This window comes from Macaca fascicularis, chromosome 19 (genome assembly GCF_037993035.2).
Source record: "Macaca fascicularis isolate 582-1 chromosome 19, T2T-MFA8v1.1".
In the NCBI taxonomy this organism is placed as follows: Eukaryota; Metazoa; Chordata; class Mammalia; order Primates; family Cercopithecidae; genus Macaca; species Macaca fascicularis.
The window spans coordinates 51,882,714-51,904,763 of NC_088393.1; the positions used below are offsets into that span (position 1 = coordinate 51,882,714).

At 40.1% G+C, this 22,050-nt stretch overlaps 2 protein-coding genes across 19 annotated transcripts in view; one reads left to right on the forward strand and one right to left on the reverse strand.

The window, feature by feature from the left end:
• The first annotated feature begins 20 nt into the window (after window positions 1-20).
• Window positions 21-19,608, forward strand: ZNF283 (zinc finger protein 283). 16 transcript variants are annotated; one of them, XM_074023818.1, is made up of 9 exons: window positions 21-180; window positions 562-726; window positions 992-1,072; window positions 4,102-4,165; window positions 8,179-8,247; window positions 8,527-8,614; window positions 10,762-10,841; window positions 10,937-11,006; window positions 14,831-19,608. In XM_074023818.1, the coding sequence occupies exons 7-9, from the start codon at window positions 10,815-10,817 to the stop codon at window positions 16,528-16,530; spliced, it is 1,797 nt and encodes a 598-aa protein (XP_073879919.1). In that variant the 5' UTR covers window positions 21-180; window positions 562-726; window positions 992-1,072; window positions 4,102-4,165; window positions 8,179-8,247; window positions 8,527-8,614; window positions 10,762-10,814; the 3' UTR covers window positions 16,531-19,608. The 16 variants fall into 16 exon arrangements, with proteins under 16 accessions (XP_073879919.1, XP_065390629.1, XP_045236619.2 ...); XM_065534557.2 differs by lacking the exons at window positions 8,179-8,247; window positions 10,937-11,006 and adding an exon at window positions 6,635-6,743 and having other exon boundaries at window positions 10,762-10,888; XM_045380684.3 differs by lacking the exon at window positions 10,937-11,006 and having other exon boundaries at window positions 8,179-8,260; window positions 10,762-10,888.
• The window catches only part of LOC102136046 (uncharacterized), a 35,487-nt gene continuing 23,856 nt past the window's right edge, over window positions 10,420-22,050 (reverse strand). The window contains exons 5-6 of one of the 3 annotated variants that reach the window (XM_065534560.2): window positions 14,513-14,649; window positions 10,420-13,933 (exon numbers count right to left, since the gene is read on the reverse strand). In XM_065534560.2, the coding sequence (XP_065390632.1) occupies window positions 13,896-13,933; window positions 14,513-14,649 (175 nt within the window). In that variant the 3' untranslated portion in view covers window positions 10,420-13,895. Of the gene's footprint in view, window positions 13,934-14,512; window positions 14,650-21,098; window positions 21,325-22,050 lie in introns of those variants that run through there. The other 2 variants (XR_012427661.1, XR_010583027.2) reach the window with 2 other exon arrangements.

Genomic DNA, 22,050 nt, shown 5'->3' on the forward strand with positions numbered 1-22,050 from the left:
CTCCGGGGCACATGTCTTTTAGGGGCGGGGCGAGTTTGCCGGCCAGAAACACTCCCGGTGGCTCCTCTCGCAGCCTGCGAGCGTTTCCAGGCTCTTGTTTCCCATCAGCCTCCGGGTCCAAACTAACCACGGGTCTCCGGGTCCTTTTCCGGTGTCCTTAAGGTTCTTGGACTCTGCATGGTGAGTTGGTCGTGTCCGTAAAAGTATTCAGCCCGGGTGAAGCTGGGAGGGCTCGGCTGGCTTTACCGGGGCCCGATTGGAAACGGCAGTGAGGGTGAGGGTGAGGGTGAGGGTGAGGGTGAGGGTGAGGGTGAGGGTGAGGGTGGGGGTGGTGGCATCGGGGGCGCTGGAGATGGGGAGGGCTGGGTCACGGACAGGGCGTGTCGTGTGCGGCACTCAAGCCTGTGTGCACGCGAGCAGCCGAGGGATAGTGTGTCTCAGACGGCGTGGCAGGGCCGGGGCGTGTCTCCGCGGAGGTGGGTGCAGTTGTGAATGTGTGACGGGGTGATGCGGTGCGTGGCCGTATTTTTAAGTGTGATTTGCTTTGACCAAATGCTCTAGGTTCCCTTTAGCCTGTTTTTGGGCCTTCCACGGTTAAATGACTGCAAGAAAGAAGTCTATGCTAAGCCCTGTAATGAACGTTTCAAGCAAGAAGGATGAGAATTTTAGATCTGGAAGTGTCCTCGCGACAGGATCTTGTCAAGACCTGAGGGGGAAGTTCTAGAGGTAGGATTCCTACAAGAGGCGCCTCTAGGAGCTCCTTGGTGGTGAGCTAGCTACATGTTTCAGAGCCACTGAAACCAGACCTCTGTCCCCAAGAATTGCCCTCAACACAGAGACAGACTCTAGCCTGCCTTTTCGTTCCATTTGGTTTTGTGTGGATGAAGGCAGAAGTGGCCCTAGAGGGTGTTTTGCTCTTGTTTTTTCTTTTTTAATTAAGTCTGTGACGCTCTAGAAATGCTGATGTCTCATGTTACTGTTTTTCCCCCAGTGCTGCTAGGTTGCCAGATTTCTAAGAAGGAGCTCAAAGAGGAGAAAAGGAGTTTGCGCATATTTAGAAATCAAGGTTCAGGTGAGGTTTTTTATACATACTTTTTTTATACATATACCTACAACTACCTTTGATTCTAGGTCATGAGAACATTTTCTTTCCTTGGCTTGAAAGATCTTGACTGGGTCTTCCCAGTCACATGACCTGCCATGCTGGTACATATTTCCCCCGGTGGCCCCCTATTGTTCTTCTCCTCAATTCCTACCCACCTGTTCACATGGCAAATTGTTCAGATCCTTCAGTGCACTGAAGAGTTATAGAAAGGCACCTCTTGTAGATTGCTATTAGAACATTATTTTAAACTATGATTATTTGAAGAGATTAGTATTTAGGTGGTGCTATATACAAACTTTTTTTTTTAAGTTTTCTGTAGTCATAATTAAAAATTTTTTTTTTTACTTTTTTTAGAGACAAGGTCTCACTCTGTTGCCCAGGCTGAGTACAGTAGTAAAGTCATAGCTCACTGCAACCTTGGAGTCCTGGGCTCCAGTGTTCCTCTGGCCTTGGCCTCCCAGTGTGCTGGGATTGCAGGTGTGAGCCACGACGCCTGGCCCATAATCATGATTCTTAAAGCAAGGCAAAGTATGAGGGATTTTAAGTAAGGGAACGTTTCTGGCAGTATATGACAATGTTGTCTGCTTTGTGAGGCTTTTAGGGGTGGAAATATGATTGAGCTTTGAGCATAGGGATTTGTGATTTGCACCAACAAGAGTGGGGACTTTCAGATAATCTTTAGATAGAAGTCTGTAACATTGTCAAGCATGGCTTGTTTCAAGTCCAGCTTTGTGTGACATGTAAGAAGCTGAACTATGTTGTAGTTAAAATTAAGGCTCTGGGGTCTGGCATGGTGGCTCACGCCTGTAATCCCAGCACTTTGGGAGGCCAAGGCAGGTAGATCACGAGGTCAGGAGATCGAGACCATCCTGGCTAACATGGTGAAACCCCTTCTCTACTAAAAATACAAAAAGTTAGCCAGGCGTGGTGGCGGGTGCCAGTAGTCCCAGCTACTCGGGAGGCTGAGGCAGGAGAATGGCGTGAACCTGGGAGGTGGAGGTTGCAGTGAGCCAAGATTGCACCACTGTACTCCAGCCTGGGTGACAGAGAGAGACTCTGTCTCAAAAAAAAAAAAAAAATTAAGGCTCTGGATCCAAAGTATCTGAATCCAAATCCTGGCTCTGCCTGTTGGTAGCTGTGTGAACTTAGATAATTGATTCAGGCCCTCTGTGCCACATCTATAAAACAGGGACAGAATAGTACCTACCTAATGGAGTTGTGATGATGTAAGATGAGTTATTATGTGTAAAGCTTCTTAGAGCAGTGTCATCCCCATGATATGGGCTTACTGAATATTGAGTTGCTATTATTGGGCTCTTCTAGATTATTTCCTGTCAACTTTTTATAGATTAGAGTAAGAGAAATATGAAGTTGATTGTGACGGGTGCTTGCAAATTAACAAAAAAGTGGGGGCTGAGTGCGGTGGCTCACAGCAGTAATCCCAGCACTTTGGGAGGCCAAGGTGAGTGGATCACAAGGTCAGGAGTTCGAGACCAGCCTGGCCAGCATGGTGAAACTCCGTCTCTACTAAAAATACAAAAAATTAGCCGGGATGGTGGCGGGTGGCTGTAGTCCCAGGTACTTGGGAGACTGAGGCAGGAGAATTGCTTGAACCAGCAGTTGGAGGTTGCAGTGAGCTGAGATCGTGCCACTGCACTCCAGGCTGGGTGACAGAGCGAGACTCCGTCTCAAAAAAAAAAAAAGAAAAAAAGAAAAAAAAGTGACCAGATGCTCAAATGATCTAGGACAGGAAAACTTAAAAAAAAAAAAAAAAAAAAAAAAGCAGGGTGTTGGCCTTTTGCTGAAGCTGGAGTACAGTGGCATGATCATGGCTCACTGCAGCCTTGGCCTCCCAGGCTCAAGCGATCCTCCCACCTCAGCCTCCCTAGTACCTGAGACTACAGGTATGTGCCATGAAGCCTGGCCAGTTTTTGGATTTTTTATAGAGAGGGGATTTTACTATGTTGCCCAGACTGGTCTCGAACTCCTGGACTCAAGCAATCTACCTGACTCAGGCTCCTCAAGTGCTGGGATTACAGGTGTGAGCTACTGTGCCCAGCCTTAGGACAGGAAGTCTTAACCTGAGGTCTTCTTGTTCCATTGACAAGCTTCTAGGTGACCAAAACCCCTTGAAATCGAGACCAAATTTTTGTAAATATATGTAAATGTGTTTTTTTAAGTGGGCAAAGTGTCTATAATTTCATGAGATTATCAAAAGTGACCATGACCCAAAAAGATCTAGCTCCATTGTTCTGGAAAAAAGACTGTAATTGCTGGGAAGGAGCTTGAAAAAAATGAGTCCAGCTGGGTGCAGTGGCCCACGCCTGTAATCCCAACACTTTGGGAGGTGGAGGCGGGTGGATCACTTGACATCAGGAGTTAGACCAGCCTGACCAATATGGTGAAACCCCAGCTCTACTAAAATTACAAAAATTAGCTGGGCGTGGTGGTGTGGGCCTGTAGTCCCAGCTACTCAGGAGGCTGAGGCAGGAGAATCAGTTGAACCCAGGAGACAGAGGTTGCTGTGAGCCAAGATTGCACCACTGCACTCCAGCCTAAGTGACAGAGTGAGACTCCATCTCAAAAAAAAAAAAAAGAAAAAAAAATTAGTGTCCAGTAGAATGGAAATAGTCAAGTAAATTTTAGTATATCTAGTGATGGAATGATATGCACCTAATAAAAATTAAGTTTATAAAGAATCAAAGGAAGGAAAAATATAAATGATGCAATTTTAAGCAATCATTATAGTTATAAACAAAAGTGCTCAAGAATATTGTGTTACCTGTCAATCCCATCTAATAAGACAGGGTTTTGGAAGACATATTTCAAGGATTACATCTAAAATGTTACTTTAATTCGTCATTCAGTGAAGAAGTGGAGAGGTGCAGCCATACTTATTAAGCATCTACTATGTACCAAATACTGTTTTGTTTATGCACATTTATTTTCTTCCTCAGACTTTGAAGGTGGTCTATCTAATTTGTGTTGATTTACAGGAGAATCTTGACAGTGAACGTGTCTCATTACATTGAATAACAGCTACAGGATGTTCAAGAGCTGGTAGGTGTGAATTGTTTCAGGCCCACTGATTTTCAGTGTTGGCGCCATTTGTTCAGTTTTCTTCATGACTGAAATATATCCTTCCTGTCACTCAGTCTTTTACATTTGGAAATGTCTTTATAGTTCCAATTATGGAATTAATGCAGGCTTGGTCCAAAAAAACCTCAGCAATCTAGGAGACATATCGAGAAGGAAGCTAAAAATCACATCCTCTAGAGTTAATCATTTTTAATGTTTTTTTTGTTTTGTTTTTTGTTTTCTTTTTTGAGATAGTGTCTCACTCTGTCACCCAGGTTGGAGTGCAGTGGTGCAGTGTCAGCTCACTGCAACCTCCACCTCCCAGGCTCAAGCGATCCTCCCACCTCAGAGGGAAGGTAGCTGGGACCACAGGTGTGTGCCACCATGCCTGGCTAATTTTTCCTGTTTTGGTAGAGCTGGGGTTTCACCATATTTCCCAGACTGGTCTTGAACTCCTGAGCTCAAGCAGTCTGCCTCCTTTGGCCTCCCAAAGTGCTGGAATTACAGGCGTGAGCCACCACACCCGGCACTTTGGAATATTTTTGTTTAAATCCTTTTTCCTTTTAGCCTATGGGTCTGTTTTGTTTTTTGTTTGTTTGTTTTTTTCCTGCAGAATAAAATTATAGTAATTGGTGATGTAAATGAATTGAAGACTCTTTAGTTCTTAGTTTGAAAAAGAAACAACCCAGATCTAGGTTGTACGTTAATTTTGAATATTTAGGGATAAGAGGGAAGTGCTAGTGATTCCCTTATTTGAAAACCTTCAAATATGCACAACTTCTGGGATTATAGAAATGTCATTTAAAAATGAATTACCAGGCAAAAAGGAGTTTTAGAATTATATTATTTTAAAGGTTACCTCGCCAGACAATGGCAATAATCTTCAATATAGAGCCATCTTACAAAAAAATACATTTTACAGATAACATTTCCAAAGACAGGTGTAAATACCAGAAGGTAGAATGAGAAGGTTATGGTTGTAAATGTTTAAACCACCAATTTGTACAGAAGAGTAAGACTGAGCCTCTGGTTAAGTTCTCAGCTTGATACCTAATCGGGTTGTATTTTCTTTTTTTTTTGAGGTGGAGTCTCGCTCTGTCACCCAGGCTGGAGTGCAATGGCCGGATCTCAGCTCACTGCAAGCTCCGCCTCCCAGGTTTACGCCATTCTCCTGCCTCAGCCTCCCGAGTAGCTGGGACTACAGGCGCCCGCCACCTCGCCCGGCTAGTTTTTTGTGTTTTTTAGTAGAGACGGGGTTTCACCGGGTTAGCCAGGATGGTCTGGATCACCTGATCTCGTGATCCGCCCATCTCGGCCTCCCAAAGTGCTGGGATTACAGGCTTGAGCCACCGCGCCCGGCCTCGGGTTGTATTTTCTGATGCAGCTTAATGATGCTGAATCTCTATGTATCTTCTGGGAGGAAGTGGTATATTCCTCTGCATGTTTCTGAGAACCTGTTTTTCTCACATTGTTATTTAGGAAGAGTACAGGCTCAAGGCTGACCTGTGAAATTTGAGTTCGTGTTATAAGAAAGCAGGTCTGAGAAGGACACGTTTTACTGTGAGCAAAAGAGAGTATCATTAAGTTTCTTTGTTATAACAGGATAAGGGACAGTAACATTCTTCATTTTCTTTTCTTTTTTTCTTTTTTTTTTTATGTGATGGGGTCTCACTTTTCGCCCAGGCTGGAGTGCAGTGGCGCGATCTCGGCTCACGGCAAGCTCCGTCTCCCGGGTTCACACTATTCTCCTGCCTCAGCCTCCCGAGTAGCTGGGACTACAGGCGTCCACCACCATGCCCAGCTAATTTTTGTATTTTTAGTAGAGATGGGGTTTCACTGTGTTAGCCAGGATGGTGTCGATCTCCTGACCTCGTGATCCACCCGCCTTGGCCTCCCAAAGTGCTGTGATTACAGGCGTGAGCCACCGTGCCTAGCCATTTTCAATAATAACGATGACAATGTGGGCAAGCCTGCTGGCTTACACCTGTAATCCCAGCACTTTGGGAGGTCAAGACAGGAGGATTCCTTAAGCTCAGGTGTTCAAGACCAGCCTGGACAACACAGTGAGACCCTGTCTCTACAAACAATTTTAAAAAATAATAATTAGCAGGGCATGGTGGCATGCACCTGTGGTTCCAGTTACTGGGGAGGGAGGCTGAGGTGGGAGGATCACCTGAGTCCAGGAGGTTGGGGCTGCATTGAGCTGTGTTTCTGCCACATCATTCCAGCCTAGGCAACAGAGCAAGACCCTGTCTCTGAAGAAGAAACAAAGACAACTTATAAACAATTATCATATACCATTCAGTATTTTGTATGGATTTCTTACTCTTCTATAGTGAACACTTTTCTCTTATTGATGGGGAAAAAGAAGTGTTGAGAAATTGGTAACTATCAAGGTCAAATTCACATCCTAAAGGTCTGACACCAGATCTTTTATCTCAATTTCAACAGAAAATACCTCCCACATTATGTTAGTCACAAACCTGCCTGCCTAAGGAATTGATCATATGTGTCTTTCTTCATCAATGAATATGAACCAACACCATCATAACCAATGAGGGTATGGTGGGTCGCAATTTATTAAACCTTTTGTTTACTATTACCTAGTTTCTCATTTTTAGTGATCAGAAGTTATTTTTGGTTGAATATCCTTGTGTATTCCTCTTGTGTGCTTCTTTGTTCTTTAGCAATTTCTTAAGTGAAGTTTTGGGTGAAGAATTTGCCCCAAATGCCTGACCCTGTAATACTTGTACTTAGGGGGTAATACAGTGTTTGGAAGACATAGGTGTTACCTTGGAGACCAAATATGCCTTGGAGTAAGTGTAAGGCAGTCAGCAGCCAGCAACAAAGGCCAGTAGGCAATCCAGGGGACCTGCTTTAGGAACTCATAGGAAGGTAGTTATAAGCAATACTGTTGAATCATGATCAAGCATTTGGAGGCAAATGGAATTTATTCTATAAAGTTTATACTACTACTGTTAGTTGCAAAGTGAGCCTAATACGATCAGGTGATTCAGCAGTTAGTTATCTGGAGGATACTATGTTTAAGACAGGTTCAGATACAAAATAAATCTATCAGTCAAAATAAGAAAAGCAGAATCAAAACCTCATTAATGGAAAAGGAACAAAAAAAAAAATAGGCTGGCCACGGTGGCTCATGCCTGTAATCCCAGCACTTTGGGAGGCCGAGGCGGGTGGATCACGAGGTCAGGAGATCGACACCATCCTGGCTAACAGGGCGAAACCCCGTCTCTACTAAAAAATACAAAAAATTAGCTGGGCATGGTGGCGGGCACCTGTAGTCCCAGCTACTCGGGAGGCTGAGGCAGGAGAATGGCGTGAACCCAGGAGGCGAAGTTTGCAGTGAGCAGAGATCGTGCCACTGCACTCCAGCCCGAGCGACAGAGCGAGACTCCGTCTCAAAAAAAATAAATAAATAAAATAAAACCCCCAAAAAACAGAAATGAAAAGATGAAATTCCCCAACTTATGCTATGGATATATTAGTATTATTACACTAATATTATTCTATTAATATATCCATGGCATAACTTGGGGAATTTCATCCATTTTTTTTTTTCTAGGCAAGACATAGGCATATGTAGAAATTATACAGTTTGTGTAATGCATGGCCATGGTTACAGTGATTATGTGGATTACCTAAACAAAAAACATGATCATAATGAAAAGATAAATGTTATTAATATATACAGATATGTAATTTTATTTTTTATTTTTTTTCTTGAGATGCATAACTTTCTAAACACTTTTTATCTGTTGATGTGATTGTCAGTCTTTCTGTATTGATATGTATGTATTTTATAAATGTAATCATACCATAAATCTCATAACCTCCTTTTTCTATTGAGTATATCTTATTTCCCTAAGTTAGCATGTACTCATTGCATCATGTTCCGTGTCATAAATATTACTGATATATGCATTGGAAAGTCAGCTTTTTGGGTTCCTGATGAATTCTTTATACATCCTGTCCAGCTCCCATGTCTTGATCAACTTCCTTCAGTCCTGAACCCATGAAGGACATTCTAGCTTGGACCATGACAGGTATTCCTGAGAGGTAGGAATGGAAAGAGGATGATCTGATCTCCTGGGCAGGACTGAATCGTCAGATCCCAGGTCCAGATTCACATCCTCAGAACCAGACACTGCCAGAAACCTCCCTGCTGAAGAACTTTGGGGTTTAGGTGGAAGTTTGGATTCCATAAATGGCACGTGGGGTGTGTAGCAGAAGCAGGCATGGAGAAGATAAGATCTTCTATTAGCGTAAGTCAGGATGGGATCACTGAGGCACGCCTGGTTTAACACTTCGTTTTCCCTCCCCAGTTCTGGCTTTTCTGGATTCTGTGCTTCACCAATAGAGGAATCCCATGGAGCATTAATTAGTTCTTGCAATTCCAGAACCATGACTGATGTAAGTTGGTATTTTTTCTCTCCATGAAATACTGTGATTTTCAGGGCGTGTGAATATTTTTTTTTTTAAATTTTCCTAAAGCCTTCTGTCTGACAGAACTCCATCCCTGAACCCGCTTCTCAGTTCTTCCTATTCCAGTGGTGGATGGTGCCAAATAGCTTAGTGTCCTCCCCTTGTACCCCTCCCCTTTTTAATCAATGTCATATTCATTGAAGATGTTACTTAACATCTCCTGTGTTCCCAGTCTTCTAGTAAGAGCAATGATAGAGCAATGGAGTCCTCTGAGGGAAATACTTAAGCTTCTGTTAAGGATAACTCAAAGAAATACAGTTAACAACACACTTTTAACACACTTTTACTTGTATGCAAAGAAAATCAATAGTGCATTGATTTCCTCCATCAAAGGCACCAACGGGAGTCATATAAAGGAGGAAAGGGAAGAGAATGAAAGACTGCAGGGATTTTGAAAACAGCAGTATTTTTAAATTTAGGGTAAGATGCTGATTTTAGAAGGTGGCTACCAAAGACACTGTCGTTAGACAGCTGGATGGTCACCCGAAGAGTGATGTTAGTTGTTTATGCATTCTCTGGGAGCACTTTCATGTTTAACCATCTTGACTGTCTTGGGTGATGCCTTTTGGTATCACCTCTGATTGGCCACATCGGCACCATTTCCCTTACCCGAGTTTCTCATTCCCATGTCAGGTCTGCAGTGTGATTAGTTAGTGATGAGGGTCCCATTGGACCACATGCAAAACCTTGGAACTTCTCCATAGACCCAAGTTTTCCACAGAGATAAGATGGACTTTGGGGTTTCTTGGTCTCAACCTCGGTTTATGTGAAGTTGCATGTGTTGGGAGGTGCTTCAGATTAGAAAAAGGGGTGTTAGTGGTTCTTTCTAGGAGTTTCCTAAGAGATGAAGACCAGTGGTCTCTGGAGTCACCAAAGGACTCCATCACCAGTGGATTTTGAACCAGTTGACTTTGAAGTCATTTTTTCATCAACCAGGATGTGTAGGTCATGAGTGACATTTGTGTCATGTGCAACATCCTATATCAGTGTCCTCATGTGTCCTGTATCAGCATCCTCTAACTCAGGAACAAGTAACGTACTAAGCGAGGGGTAGTTGATAGTAACAGATAAGATGATGCCTAAGGTCTAGATGATAATATATTTCCACAATCAAGCAAGTCTACAGAAGTTTTGTTCAGCCTAAATGTACAGATATAATTGAGTGATTAAGCCATATATTGAGAGGATAAAATGAATTGCAACAAATAAAAAAATTGTTTATTCATTATAAGAAAAAATGCTTATGATGTAATCTAACAATGATGTATTCGAGTCTTGTTGATAGTCCCTAATTTAATGGGAATCAGTTTTATAAAATAAAGATTTTGTAGTACATTTGGGAAAAAGTTTACATGTTTTCCTATTTCTTTCTTTCTTTTTGAGACAGAGTCTTGCTGTCACCCAGGCTGGAGTGCAGTGGTGCAATCTCAGCTCACTGCAACTTCCACCTCCCAGGTTCAAGCGATTCTTCTGCCTCAGCCTCCCAAGTAGCTGGGATTACAGGCATCTGCCACTACACCTGGCTAATTTTTGTATTGTTAGTAGAGATGGGGTTTCACATATTGGCCAGGCTGGTCTCGAACTCCTGACCTCAAGTGATTTGCCCACCTCAGCCTCCCAAAATGCTTGGGATTACAGTCATGAACCATTGCACCAGGCCTTGTTTTTATTTCTTAAAGGAGAAAGATGGTGAGCAATTCACTTTTACAAATAATTTATGAGAAAGGCACATAGCACATAGTAAATATGCATGATGTATACATACATGCACTTTTTATTTAACAGAGAAGAAACTGAGATTTTAAAAATGTATTACCAGACAGGTCTGGATAGCTGAGTTATCTTATAGTATCCGGGAAGTTTTTTCTGCTGTAACAGGATTCTTCTAGAACATGTTGACATTCTGCTTTAGTCACACTGATTTTCTTGCTTTTTCCTACCTATATCAGAGGCTTTCAGCCTCCTTGATTGTTGTATTTCTCCCCCTCTTTGTAGTTTATCCTTCATACCCTCTTTTTCCCTCTTGGAAATGTTTTCTTTAATTTCACAAGTAATACATGGGTTTTTGGTTTTAGGGGTTGGTGACATTCAGGGATGTGGCCATCGACTTCTCTCAGGAGGAGTGGGAATGCCTGGACCCTGCTCAGAGGGACTTGTACGTGGATGTGATGTTGGAGAACTATAGTAACTTGGTGTCACTGGGTAAGGTCATCTGCCTGAAATAATTTAGTCTCCTCTTTGCATCATCAGTTTTCTGCACTGGAAATTCCAGGGCTATCTTTGAAGAAACCAGGTGAACTTCTTCTTCCCCTTCCCAAGGGTATGTTCTTATACTTGCTGGGTTAGAAATGGGTTCGTTAAACACATTGATCTTCCCCATCCCTCAGTGAGCTTTACACCATTCTCGGGCCCTCCCTACAATCACCTCTCTCCTTTAATGGCCAAGGGGCTGGATTTGCATTATAGGACATTTATTTCGTAACCATTGTCAAAGAAACCAGATTTCATAAATTCTGCAAATACTTTATCGAATGTCTACTTCTGGCCAGCCTTGTGCTGAGCACTATTCATTGAATCATGAACAAGTTTTGATAACTTGCCTATTTTCATGCAGTTTACTTTGTAGTAAAGGAGAAACATCAAATAAGTAAGTGAATAAATAAATAGTGTGTAATGAACCAAATTCTTTGGAAAAGGTAAACAGTGTAAGGGAATAGAAAATGATGGGGACTGACAGGGCTAATTTAGATAAGATGGTCAAGGAACGCTTTCTTGAACAGATGTTCAAGAATAGAGATATTCAAGCTATGTGAATATGTGGGAGAAGAACAGATCAATCACAGTGAACAGCAAATGCAAAGGCCCTGTTGTTGGAAAGAAACTTTACCAGAACTCTAGGGTAGAGTTATTAAAGGAATATGTACTAAGAAATTACGCCAGGGAGATAGGAAGGGGCCAGATAATATATTGTTTTGTTGTTCTTGTTTGTGGAATTTGGATTGTGTAGTCTCTTTCAGTTTGAAACCATTCACATGTCTTTCCTTGACTTGCACATATGTCTGTGATGCTTTTGAAGATTACAGGCCAGTTATTTTGTACAGTGTTCCTCAGTTTGGGTTTGTCTGCTCTTTCTTCATGATTAGATTTAGAGTATGAATCTTTGGCAGGATTATCACAGAATCGATGCTGCATTCTTCTCCCTGCATTTTGTTGGGTAGTATGAATGATTTGTCATTACTCATGTTATTCACTCTGAGTACTTGATTAAGGTGGTGTCTGCTGGCTTCCTCCCTGTGCAGTTGCTTTTTTTCCCTTCCATAAGTATTTTATAGGGAAGAACTTTGAAACTATTAAATATTGTAGAACTGGGCACAGTGGAGGCTCAAACCTGTAATCCCAGCACTTTGGGAGGCTGAGACGGGTGGATTGCTTGAGGCCAGGAGTTCGAGACCAGCATGGGGCAACATGGCAAAACCCCATCTCTTCAAAAAATACAAAATAATTAGCTGGGCTCTGGTGGTGCACACCTGTAGTCCCAGCAACTGGGAGGCTGAGGTGACTGGATTGCTTGAGCCTAAGAGGTTGAGGCTGCAGTGAGCTAAGATTGTGTCACCACACTCCAGCCTGGGTGACAGAGCAAGACCCTGTCTCAATAAATAAATAAATAAATATTGTGTTCCTCTTCAAACTTTCCATTTATTCATATGTTGCATTTCTAGTCAATGGGCTATATTCTGTTTTTTCTGTTATTTATTTTGAAGCTCAAAGTGTTGGAGCTTGTTCCAGATTTGGTCGGTGGGAATCCTTTCATGATATGGCTTTTTGGCATACTCTTTAAGTACCTCCTGATTTTCTGATAAACAAGGTGTCAGAGGTTTATTTTGTATGAAATTTCCCTGCTTTAGTTTTATAATCAGCTATTGCTTTGAAATGCCGGGTTACTTTATGACAGATTTATAGTTATTGTTTTATGCGTTTGTCTTTTAAATCAACAAATCAAAAGTACAATAATACTAACTTTTCTATTTACTCATGTAGTTACTATTACCAATGTTCTTTATTTCTTCTTATGGCTTCTAATTACTGTTTTGTGTCTTTTCACTTTAGCCTGAAACACTCCCTCTAACATTTCTTCTAGAGTAGGTCTACTGGTAATCACCTCTTTCGGCTTTTGTTTTTTCTGAAAATGTCTTAATTTTACCTTTATTCTTAAAGGACAGTTTTTGCTGGTGTAGAATTCTTGGTTGACAGTGTTTTTTCTTTTGGGACTTTTCAATATACCATCCTACTACTTTCTGTTCTCCATGGTTTCTGATGAGAAATTAGCTGTTAGTCTTGTTGAGGATTCTTGTATGTGTTAGGCTTCTGCTTTCTTCCTGTGTTCTGAAGTCTTTTTGTCTTTGGGTTTCCATAATTTGACTATAATGTGTCTAGATATGAGTCTCTTTGGGTTTATCCTGCCTGAAGTTGTTGAGTCTCTTGCATATGTGTATTCCTGCCTTTTGTCAGATTTTGGATGTTTTCAGACATTCTTTCTTCACATTTTTTTTTCTGTACTTTTATCTCTCTTCTTTTTCTGGGACTCTTAAGATGTGTATGTTGGTGTACTTGACAGTATCCCATCAATCCCTCCGGCTCTCTTCATTGTTCACTATTCCTTTTTCTTTTTGCTCCTCTAGTGCAATAATTTCAAATGACTCATTTTCAAGTTTGCTGAATCTTTCTTCTGCTGAATCCACTATTGAAATTTTCATTTCAGTTACTTTACTCCAGAATTTGTCTGGTTTCTTTTTTTTTTTTTTTTTTTAATAATTTCTATCCTTTTATTGATATTTTCATTTTGTTCATACACTGTTTTCCTGATTTCCTTTAGCTCTTGGTCCATGGTTTCTTTAGGCTTATTGAGCATATTGGATAGTTCATTAAATGTCTAGGCTTCCTCTGGAATGGTTTCTGTCGATTCTTTTTTTCTTGTGAATGGGCACCCTATGTTCCTGTTTCATTGTATGCTTGTAATTTTTTGTTAAAACTGGGCATTTTGAGTATTATAATGTGGTACCTCTGGAGATTCAATTTTCCCATTCCTCAGGCATGGCTGATTTCTGCTTGTTGAGGGCTGGAGCTGTCAGACTTTTTCAAACTCTTTTGGCAAATTGTATATTCCTTATTGTATGTGGTCACTGAAGTTTCTGTTCCATCATCTCTGCAGTCAGTTAGTACCAGACAAAGATTTACTTAAATATCTGGCTATAAAAAGGGGGAGAAGAAAAGGTCCATTAGCCCTTTAAATCTTCCAATAGATGCTTCTGGGGAAAGCTTCTGTGACTGATGGAGCTAAAATCAAGGCAGTCATCTGTGCTGGTCCCTCAAAGTAACACAAAACCCACCAAACTGCACAACCCTGAAGTTTTTGGAAGACAAAGTCACACTGACCACCCAGGTCCCAGCTGGCTGTTCCAGGAATACAGGCTGCTGCCCTCCCCACAGTTGTGGTGGGGCTGAGGAGTGAGGGATGTGATTAGCTGGTACACACCATATCTGTGAACTTTTCGTACTATGTTACATTAAAATCATTGCACTTTGAATAATCTTTTGTCCATGCGTAATTTTGTGACATCATACACCAAATCCACCTGTTTCTACAAATAAAGTTGTATGGAACATAGTCTTACCCATTTGTTTATATGTTTACATATTGTCCATGGCTGCCTCGATAAAATGACAAGAGTTGTGACATTGAGTTGTTAAGACAAAAGAGTTGTTAGACAAAACAAAATCAGCCAAAGCTCATTATGATAAGAATTTGATTCCCATTAAGATACATACCTAGCAGGGGACACTGGATAACCACAACTGGGCACATAAGGGCTTGACTGATGGAAGCTGACATTTGGTTTGAGGCAACATCAGCATGGGAAAATGAGGGACTTGTTGAAGTGAACTTTGTGGAATCCTCCAGAAAACTATAAAATCAGAACATTGAGATCACAAGAGCTGCAAAATCAAGGCTAAGTTTGTTATTTAATAGGGGAGTGCCTTGATGAGTTCAGTAAAGTCACCTAATTTGTCTTTTATTTCTACTATAGTTTTTTTTTTTTTCCTAGTGAAGGAAATAAAATGTGTGGTTTTCTTGTTTTCTTTCAGATTTGGAGTCAACAACATACGAGACCAAAAAAATATTTTCAGAAAAGGATATTTTTGAAATAAATTTTTCCCAATGGGAGATGAAGGAAAAAAGTAAAACCCTTGGCCTTGAGGCATCCATCTTCAGAAATAATTGGAAGTGCAAAAGTATATTCGAGGGACTAAAAGGATGTCAAGAGGGATACTTCAGTCAAATGATAATCAGCTATGAAGAAATACCCTCTTACAGAAAAAGTAAATCTCTTACTCCACATCAAAGCATTCATAATACAGAGAAACCCTATGTTTATAAGGAACGTGTGAATGCTTGCAGTCATGGCTCAAAACTTGTTCAACACAAGAGAACTCATACAGCTGAAAAACACTTTGAATGTAAAGAATGTGGGAAGAATTATTTAAGTGCCTATCAACTCAATGTGCATCAGAGATTTCATACTGGTGAGAAACCCTATGAGTGTAAGGAATGTGGGAAGACCTTTAGTTGGGGATCAAGTCTTGTTAAACATGAGAGAATCCATACTGGTGAGAAACCCTATGAATGTAAAGAATGTGGGAAGGCCTTTAGTCGTGGCTATCACCTCACTCAACATCAGAAAATTCATATTGGTGTGAAATCTTATAAATGTAAGGAATGTGGGAAGGCCTTTTTTTGGGGCTCAAGCCTCGCTAAACATGAGATAATTCATACAGGTGAGAAACCTTATCAATGTAAAGAATGTGGGAAGGCCTTCAGTCGTGGCTATCAACTTACTCAGCATCAGAAAATCCATACTGGTAAGAAACCTTATGAATGTAAAATATGTGGAAAAGCTTTTTGTTGGGGCTATCAACTTACTCGACATCAGATATTTCATACTGGTGAGAAACCCTATGAATGTAAGGAATGTGGGAAGGCTTTTAATTGCGGATCAAGTCTTATTCAACATGCAAGAATTCATACTGGTGAGAAACCTTATGAATGTAAAGAATGTGGAAAGGCCTTTAGTCGTGGCTATCACCTTTCTCAACATCAGAAAATTCATACTGGTGAGAAACCTTTTGAATGTAAGGAATGTGGGAAGGCCTTTAGTTGGGGTTCAAGCCTTGTTAAACATGAGAGAGTTCATACTGGTGAGAAATCCCATGAATGTAAAGAATGTGGAAAGACCTTTTGTAGTGGGTATCAACTTACTCGACATCAGGTATTTCATACTGGTGAGAAACCCTATGAATGTAAGGAATGTGGGAAGGCTTTTAATTGTGGATCAAGTCTTGTTCAACATGAGAGAATCCATACAGGGGAGAAACCTTATGAATGTAAAGAATGTGGGAAGGCTTTTAGTCGTGGCTATCACCTTACTCAACATCAGAAAATTCATACCGGTGAGAAACCTTTTAAATGTAAGGAATGTGGGAAGGCCTTCAGTTGGGGTTCAAGCCTAATTAAGCATGAGAGAGTGCATACTAATGAGAAGACTTATGGATGTAAAGACTGTGGGAAGGCCTTTGGTAGTGGCTATCAACTTAGTGTTCATCAGAGATTTCATACTGGTGAGAAACTTTATCAATGTAAGGAATTCGGGAAGACCTTTACTCATGGCTCAAAACTTGTTCATGAGAGAACTTGTAATGATAAACCCTACAAATATAAAGAATGTGGGGAAGCCTTTCTGTGGACAACTTACTCAAATGAGAAAATTGATACCGATGAAACCTTATGATTGAAAGTTGTAACAGAACATTTTGTGTGTGTTTACAGACAACTCATCATAATAAGAACTCTTACTCTTGAGAAACCTTGTGAATGTAAGGGATGTGCAAAAGTCATTTGTTTCTGTGTATGGACAATTATCTTGCTATCCAGCAATTCATACTAGTGAGAAATATTCTGAATATAACTAATATGAAAAGGCCTTTAGACTTCTGTACAGTCTTATTGGATATCAATTTATACTGATGTAAAATCATTTAAATGTAAGGAATGTGTGAAGATCTTTATTCATGACACAAAGTCTGATAACATCAGATAACTGGTATTTGTTAAAAAGGTTTAAATGGAAGGAATGTGGGAAGGACCTAAACTTAATTCAGTTCTTGCTGCACATCCGAGAATTCATACTGCTGTGTAATCCTATGCACATAAGGAATTTGGGAAGGCTTATAGACATAGTAAATATCCTAGAGTACATCAGAGAATTCATCAAAATGAGAAATCATTTGAATTAGAATTAAAGGAAGGCCTTTAGACAGATGCCACTCAAATTATTATCCAGAGACTGGTGCAGTCATAAAATTGTCATCTGTCAATCATGAGATAAATGAGGAAAGTGAGTAAATATTTGGAACTTTTATAGCAATTTGACATTTCCATAACATTCTATTTTACAAAATTATCAGTCCATAAATGATTGAGAATTGAAAACAAAGTTTGTTCTCTTCCAGAAATAATTTTAGAGACAAGACTCACATTTTTCAAGACATGAGACAAGTCACGATATAATTTAATTTAAATAAGAAATTCTTCACTTGCACCTCTATGATTAGAATAGCAGGACAGTCATACTATAGAAAGATTTGGCAAATGAGGGAATCAAAATTTTCTAATGCCTGTAACAGCATAAGATAATTTATACCAGATATGTTAAATGTACAGAAGCCTTCTAACACTATTCAATCTTTGTTAAACTTCAGTAAATTCATCCTAGAGAATAACTCTGTTAATGTAACAAATGTAGGAAAACCTTTATCCATGGCATATACCATACTGTCATCACCATTTCACCTCCATACTACCTGTAGGATGGTGAGCAAAATGCTTATCTCCTCTGGACATGATGTTTAAAATGCTGATGGTAACTAATAATGCTGTTATAGAGATTAGATGGATTTAGTATGCATCGTATACTTGGAAGAGTATCTGGTATGTAGCCTATGCTCAAAACATATTAGCTATTGTTCATATTGTCTTTATTATTAGTATTACTACTGGTGAATTCTTAGGAGAAGCACAACCATTTGGAGGAATGAATTCAGAAAAGCTTCCTATAACCACTCATCCATTTGAATTTCAGATAGTTCATTCTGGGTAAGATCTAGTACAGTATAAAGAATTTGAGGGGATTTTAATTTAGAGTTTATCCCTTAAGCTGAGCTAAAAATTGAGACGTGAAAAAACCCAGACTTTTGAAGAGTTTAGGAAAGCTGTTTTATAGAATGTCACACATTAGTTTCTTTCCTGATGGTGAAATTTTATATGGGCCTCTTCTTCACATTTCTCATAACATGAAGTTGGAAATAGAGGCTTAAGCATTTTTTACCAGAACACTTCATAGATGGTGATGTGTACTTCATCTTGCAGTACATCAGAAGCAGATAGGATCCATTTCCCCCACTAGCACCAGTGCCAAGTTTGATCACTTACGATAACTACTAGAGTTGTCCGTTGTAAAGATCTATTATATACCTAATAGGATTGGTCAACCTTGATCAATGATCTTTGGAAATGTGTGATCATATGGTATGTATTTTACTTTTTTTTTTTTTTTTTGAGACAGGATCTCTCTGTCACCAAGGCTGGAGTGCGGTGATGTGATTTTGGCTCACTGCAACCTCCACCTCTTGGGTTCAAGTGATTCTTGTGCCTCAGCCTCCCAAGTAACTGAGTCCACAGGTGTGCACCTGTGTGCTAATTATATTTTTAGTAGAGATGGGGTTTTGCCATGTTGGTCCAGGCTGATCTTGAACTCCTGGTCTTAAGCAATCCACCTGCCTCAGCCTCCCGAAGCGTTGGGATTACAGGTGTGAGACACTGCGCCTGGCTGTATTTTACTATTTGGAAATCACAGTGCGTCTTAAAATTGATGGCTTCTTGTAACCACTTTCAACCAGGTGGCTGTCATGATTTAGTGTTAGCATCAAGGCAGGTTAGTTATGATGAAATAGAGTGTGTGTTTATATACTCACACAGTTAGAAATCGACCCTTTTAAAAATTATGTCTTTTAAAAAATGTTAGTTCCATCAGAACTAATGCATTGATAACTAAATGTCTGTGGTTCATTGCCATAAGTCTACACCTGACCTCTCTATTTTGTGCACATAGGGAATTCGTAATATCACTGTTCAATCAGTCATTCACCCTCTAGTGATCATCATTCTACATGATTGCACTTTTTCAAAGGCATAAAAAGCCAACAATTGCACTTTTAATAATCAACTGTAACACAAAGCAGAGTACTTTGGGAGTTTTAACAGGATATATTATTGGTAATTGGCTACTATGCCACTCCCTCTGGGTGCCACATTTGCCTGTTAACCAAGAAATGTAGACACGGTGCCTTATCCCAACATTTCTGAAATTATATCTCAAGGAATCACCAGTGCTTACTAGTCTTGAAAATGAAGGAGGATTTTATAGTTAAAGAAGCTAAAGAAGCTTATAAAGTAGCATCTACTAAATCCCCTCTTAAGGAACAAGCAAAAGCACCTCACCAGCTTATCAAAAGACTAAAGAGAAGAGAGAAAAAAAAGACTATTCCAGTGAAGAAAATGGTTGAACTTTGTTTAAACTGGTGTATGGCAAACTTCACTGTTGAAATACTGATTCCCATGACCTATTATCTTTGTAGGTGGGTGAAATTGCATTGGGAAATGCTGCTATAACCAAAAGATAATTTCACTCACCATGTCTGGTTGTTAGCTATGATGGAATAGCAGCATCATGCTCTCAGTTACAAGTGAACATCTTTGTTGTAGCTAAGTAGGGGTGACTCCTGAGTTTAATTAAATGCCATTTCACTATCTGTTTCTACAGTTGTATGGTATTTAATTTGTTAATGTGATGATTTATTCTGACAGATTCACTGACTTTTTCCCCTTTCCTGGATATTCCAGTTAGTCACGGTATCCTTCTGATGCATTGCTTGATTTCATTTTGCCATTTTATTTAGTATTTTTGCATCTCATGAGTGACATTATATAGTAGTTTTCTTTGTTATTGTATTTTTGTTTTGGTATTGCAGTAGCCTGTTCTTTAATATTGTATGATCCTGTTAGGTTATTTTGTTTGATCCTTGACTACTTTTCTAGTTCCATCTGTTGCATTTTTTCTTGTCTTTTAATTCCTACTTCAGACATAACAGATTTATTGAGTGTTCAGCACAGTTCCTTTAAGGAGCCTTCATAGCCATGTAGTACTAGCCAAGACCCACATAAAAGAAGCATCCCAACATGGCCCCTTGTTGAAAATCCTTCATTATGTGTTCTTAAGAATAATGTGTTGGGAAGTCAGAACTTCCTTATAGGGCTGTTATGTTCATACTTGTACATGTCTTTTGGAGCACACGTGTACACATTTCTTTCTGTATACACGGGGAGTGGAATTGCTGGGGTGTGGTCATGGATACATATCTGTTCAACTTTTTAGTAAGTTTAAGTTCTTCTAAACAGTTTTCCAAACAAATGAACCGACTTATACTCTCACTAGCAGTATATCAATGTTCTGCTTTCTCCACATCTTTGATTAATACTTGACATCATCAGTTTAAAGAATATTTTCATTACTCTCACAGGTAATAGAGTGGCATTTGATTGTTGATAATTGTGGTTTAATTTTCCGTTTTCTGATTGTTGCCTATTTGTATATTCTTGCAATTTGTCTTTGCTCCTTGCTCCGGGCATTGGATACATTTGATGTGTCTGTTTTTTACAGAGCCTCTGTTCAGTTTGGAGGACAACAGTTAACACCTAGGCCATGACATTCTCTCTCTGTGTGTGTGTGTGTGTGTGTGTGTGTGTGTGTGTGTGTGTGTGTATTCCCCACCAGATAGTGAGCTGGTTTTGATGGCTGTGATGGAATCAGCTTTATCTTTGCATCTCCAGTTCCCAGTATGAACCATGACACTTAGATGTTTGATTCAGTTAGGATACACTCAGTAGAAATTAAAATACCACACTGGGGCCGGGCGTGGTGGCTCATGCCTATAATCACAGCACTTTGGGAGGCCGAGGCAGGCAGATCATGAGGTCAGGAGTTCAAGACCATCCTGGCTAACACGGTGAAACCCATCTCTACTACAAATACAAAAAAAAAAAAAAAAAATTAGCTGGGCATGGTGATGTACACCTTTAGTTGCAGCTACTCGGGAGGCTGAGGCAGGAGAATGGCGTGAACCCGGGAGGCAGAGCTTGCAGTGAGCTGAGATAGTGCCCTGCACACCAGCCTGGTGACAGAGCGAGACTCTGTCTCAAACAAAAACAAAAACAAAAACAAAAAAAAACCCACACTGGCTAGAACAATGAGGAAGTATATTGAATGATATAACATGCTTTCAGAGGGACAGTGGGCTCCAGATATTTTTGATTCATCAGCAAAATTAAATTTTCAGAGGCTCAGTTTCTCTTCCATTTTCCACTCTGCACTCCCCACTGTTGGCTGGCACCATGATGGCTGGCAGGCTTCCAGATATTACAAACAGACATGACAACATCCACAGAAAATAATAAGGGAGAGCATCTCCTGTGACAGGAACAAGGAAACATTTCCCATTAGCCAGCAGTGTACATCTGCTTTTAGTTGCTAAAATGGGTTATATGTAATTCCTGAAATAATCATTGGTATTACTTTAAATTAACCATAGACTCTGAAAGGTTTTATTTAAATAAAAAATCAGACTCTTAAGTTTCATTAGCTTTTTATATATATGTGAGACATAACAAGTGATCCTTTATTTTAAAAAGTAAAATTACAAATATGTATAAATTTCATAAGACAATTTAAATTAAATGTATATATTAAGACCACCAAACATAATTTCAGTTTTTTAGAGATTAATGTTAATTTTTTTTTTTTTTTTGAGACAGAGTTTCGCTCTTGTTGCCCAGGCTAGAGTGCAATGGCGCAATCTCAGCTCACCGCAACCTCCGCCTCCCAGGTTCAAGCAATTCTCCTGCCTCAGCCTCCCTAGTAGCTGGGATTACAAACATGTGCCACCACGCCTGGCTAATTTTGTATTTTTAGTAGAGATGGGTTTCTCCATGTTGATCAGGCTGGTCTCGAACTCCCGACCTCAGGTGATCTGCCCGCCTCGGCCTCCCAAAGTACTGGGATTACAGGTATGAGCCACTGCGCCCCCCTTAATGTTAATTTTTAAAAGCAAAAATCCTGAAATATAAAGTCTATATTGTTAGAACATTTACTAGGAATTTTTTGTGATGTAGAATATTATCTGATTGTAGATGTAGG